Source organism: Dipodomys ordii, unplaced genomic scaffold (genome assembly GCF_000151885.1).
Source record: "Dipodomys ordii isolate 6190 unplaced genomic scaffold, Dord_2.0 Scaffold66, whole genome shotgun sequence".
Lineage (NCBI taxonomy): Eukaryota > Metazoa > Chordata > Mammalia > Rodentia > Heteromyidae > Dipodomys > Dipodomys ordii.
The window spans coordinates 148,159-152,331 of record NW_012267282.1 but is presented as its reverse complement, the minus strand read 5'-3'; the positions used below and the strand labels follow the sequence as shown (position 1 = coordinate 152,331).

At 41.6% G+C, this 4,173-nt stretch overlaps 1 protein-coding gene across 3 annotated transcripts in view; it reads right to left on the bottom strand.

Moving 5' to 3' along the window:
- Positions 1-2,318, bottom strand: part of Golga3 (golgin A3) — a 44,580-nt gene extending 42,262 nt beyond the window's left edge. For 2 of the 3 annotated variants that reach the window (XM_013023160.1, XM_013023162.1), the window contains exon 1: positions 1,095-1,409. In XM_013023160.1, coding sequence (XP_012878614.1) covers positions 1,095-1,224 — 130 coding nt within the window. In that variant the 5' untranslated portion in view covers positions 1,225-1,409. Of the gene's footprint in view, positions 1-1,094; positions 1,410-2,242 lie in introns of those variants that run through there. The other variant, XM_013023161.1, reaches the window with a different exon arrangement.
- Between the last annotated feature and the right edge of the window lie 1,855 nt (positions 2,319-4,173).

The following is a 4,173-nucleotide window of genomic DNA, read 5'->3' as shown; positions in this document are numbered from 1 at the left end:
AGTGCCCAGGCCCAGAGTTCAGGCCCCACGACCGGACCAAAAAAACAAACAAACAAAAAAAAAAACAAAACAAAGATACCTCTTTGCTCTAGGACACAGATGACAGCATGCCAACTTTACTAATGGGAGTTTGGGGGAGAAGTCTTGCATTGTTATAGGTTACTTGGGTCAGTACTATTTTCTGATGGGTGAATCTCTAAACCTTCCATTTAAACAACAAAAATAATTAATACTAAGATGTCATTGTTTTAAACACAAACTTAATTACAAAAAAAACAAAATAAAGACAGATGACAAAACACTGTATTTACTAGAAAACTGAGTGTCAGAGTTCAAGAGTTAGGCAAGTGTTGAACTACTAAGTGTTCAACATCTCATCTCCAATGGCATATTATATGTATCATTTCTCTTAATATTTTCAACCACCTTGTGTATTTTCTACAGTGGCAAATTTTCTAAGACTGGCACTTTGTCTGTTCAAGAATCCATTATCTCAGGATAAAGCCTGCTTCACCTGGCATTTATGTAACAAGAATCAACAAGCTCATGTTAAATGCTCAAACATGATTTTACAAGAATTAGAATTCAGTTTATGCTAGTAAAGTAGAACATAATTTTAAAGCGGTGCTGGCTCCTGACTGAGCATGACATGGAAAATGAAAGAATAACCAGCCTCTACTTTGGATGCACAAATAACACAGTAACCAACAGAAAAAATATAATTTAGGGGCCCTTAGGTCTCTGTTGAACTTTTAAACTTAAGCAACCAGTTGGGTGCCAGTGGCTCACACCTGCAATGCTGGCTACTCAGGAGGTGAAGAACTGAGGATTGAGATTCAAAGCCAGCCCAAGAAGAAAAGTCTATGAGACCACCAAAGCCAGTAGGGGTATATGGTGCACAACCAAACAAGTAGCTTTTGTTATGTTGAATACGGATGATGCTTGATCTAAAATTAGCACCAAACTTAAAAATTTTTAAATGTATAAGATTATTAACAAATCCAATGAAAGTTTATGCCCTCCTCCAAAACACAAGCTGACGGCATCCTTGTGCACAGAAGTGAAATACTGGAAGGATGTGGAGTATGACTTACGCTGAGTTGAGTCTAGTTGGTCAGGTGACACTGAGCTCAGGGGCTTCAAGGGGGCTTCAGAGGCAACAGAAGTACCACTGCTGGAGCTGTCCTCCCAGAGGCCATCTTGCTTAGCTGACCCACTGTCCATGATCAGGATGATCCAGGCTGAGCTGTCACTGAGGGGCTACAAGTGACCCTGGAGCAAGTTCAATTTCTGCCATCAGCAGTAGCCCAGAGTTCCTGGGAAAGATCTTACTCCATTTTCCATTTTTAGGGCAAGATTTAAAGTCTCATAAGTGGCTTGAAGAGAAAGCAGTCAAAATTATACCTAGTAGGAGGAAAAGAGAAAAAAAAATTGTGAGATACAAGTTCAATCATCAACATCTCTCATGCTTGGGGAGATTTTTCTTTTGCTTTTTTTTTTGGTCGGTAATGGGGCTTGAACTCTGGGCCTGAGCGCTGTCCCTCAGCTCTAGAGCTCTACCAGTTGAGCCACAGCACCACTTCTGTCTTTTTCCACTTACGTGATGGTGAGGAATTGAACTCAGGACCTCATGCATGCAAGGTAAGTACTCTACCTTCCCAGACCGTGAGATTTTTTTAGCTGAGTAAGGTGATGAATTGACCCTGGGTAAGCATTTAAGTATTCCAGACCACTCTGAAAAGACATTTCCATTTCACAGGATGTTCTGTGGAAACTATTGCAACACCCACTAAGCCTGCATCTCAGCTACAATCTCAGTCATTCCCAAGATATAGCTAGTGGTGTATTAGTAACATCAGGATGATACTGTGAGGAAGATCCTCACAAAACAAGATAAAGCCCAAAGTGGTTCTTTCATCACAGGTTCACCACTTCAAGGACAGATGAATTACAAACAACTGTGTAAGAATATACACACTAGAAAACAAAATATTTGGAAGTGGCGCTGTGGCTCAAGCGGTAGAGCGCGTGCCTTGAGCTGAAGAGCGTAAGGACAGCGCCCAAGCCCAGAGTTCAAGCCCCACAACCGATCAAAAAAAGAAAAAAAAATATTTTCTTAGCAAAAATATAATTTTAGCACTCTGCTTTGCAGTGCTTTGCTTCTGCCCTGTGGGATAGCAATGTCAAAAATCACCATGTGTTCCTACATTTTCCATATGTCCTGTGTCCAATGAAAACTGACTGCAGAGAAGTCTCTGTGCTGAATATGCAAACGTCCACCTTCCACATCCACATTAGGCACTGCCTATGACATCTCTCCTGGTCTCTCAAGTAAAAAGCTATGTCCACTCTCTTTATCGTTATATTCCTTATGTGCTTCTTCTATAGCACATCACATTGCAGATGTCCTCCAAATAGAGTGTACCATCCAAGTCTGTTGCCCCATTGGCTCAAATACCTGCTACCATAGAGGCATTCAACACAGATTAACCATTAGTTCATCTCAAGTTCTAGTCCTTAACTAAGCTAATGTTTTCAAAACAAAATTAAAAAAGTATGTGAACCTTAAACAAAAACCATGCCTTTTCAAATGCAGAAAAATCTACCTATACCTACCCTAAGTGCCTGGAAACTCCAGTTCCAACAAAGGACAAAAACTGGCTCTAGGATTTATAAACTAGAAGAGTAACACACAAGGGCCACAGCCTAGAGAAGTGATGTCATCTAGTGAGGGAGAGAAGCAGTATGGCATGGGCCCACACTTACCTACAGAAATAAACATATAGAAGAGAGCAGTCAAGAATTCCACAATGTGCCTCAGAGGCAAATAGTGACAAGGCTCACACTTAAGTGTTTCCAGGAAAGATGAACATCAGCCAACAATACTCAAGTCCCATTGATAGTGTCACACTAAAAGACAAATGCATCTGCTGTCCAGCCCAAGACCATCACTTACTTTGACATCTTGCTAAGCAAGACATCTGACTCCAAAGCAGTGCTTCCTCTCTTCAGAAATAGGATGGTGCAAGGCTCCAGAATATGGGGGCCTAAGACTGTAACTTACTCTGGTAACTCATGAAGAGCATCCTGAACACAAACAGTTCCTTCAAAAGCTAAAACACAGATTCTGCCTAGTGTGTGGCTTTGGGCAATGGTACTTCTTTTCTAAGGGGGATAAATTGCCATTCTCTGTCTATCCTCACTATCCCTTGAGTTTTATACTTAACATAGGTCACTTGTCCAGGGTTAACATTACCTCAGACTCCAGATAAGAGAAATTTCGTGCAACGAAGAGGATCATACAGCTGCGGGTGTGTTACAGAAAGCTATTATTAGCAATATGCACTCCATTTGTCTTTTTTTCAATAAAGTGGTCAAATTCATTATGCTATTACCTTTCACCACTTCCACTTGTTTCCTAGATAACAAACATAAGGCAAAACTATGATAACTTTTCATAACTTGCCTGATGTCAAGGGAGTTCACATGAGAAACTATCATATCAGGGACGACAGAACTTCCAGCTTCCTCTACCCAGTAGAATCTATTAATTCAACACACAAGCATACACACACACACACACACACACACACACACACACACACACACACACACACACACACCACTCTCCAACAACCATTTAGTCTAGTCCTATGGGCAAATAGAACTGGTAAACCAAATACAAAACTTGACTTCCTGAGAAAAGTATCTGGTTGAGTCTATACCACTATATAAAAGCAATTAGGGTTGTACATAATCAAAAACCAAAGGCCAGCCTTGGCCATGAACTGGTGGCTCCTACTTATAATCCTAGCTACTCAGGAGACTAAGATCTGAGGATCGCGGTAAGAAGCAGCCCAGGCAGGTGATTAGTAAGACCCTTACTAATCACCAAAAAGCCAGGGGTAGATCTGTGGCTCAAGTGATAGAGTACTAATCTTGAGCAAAAAGTGCTAAGGAACAGCACCCAGGCCCTGAGTTCAAGCCCTAGGACTGACACCCCCCCCCAAAAAAAGACCAACCTTAGGTCACTGTTCAGCAGGACATGAAGGCTAGGCTTAGGAGCCTAAACATCTGCCTTACACCCTGACTCTGACAACCTGGTCATGAACGCTTACACCCTGACTCTGACAACCTGGTCATGAACGCTTACACCCTGACTCTGACAACCTG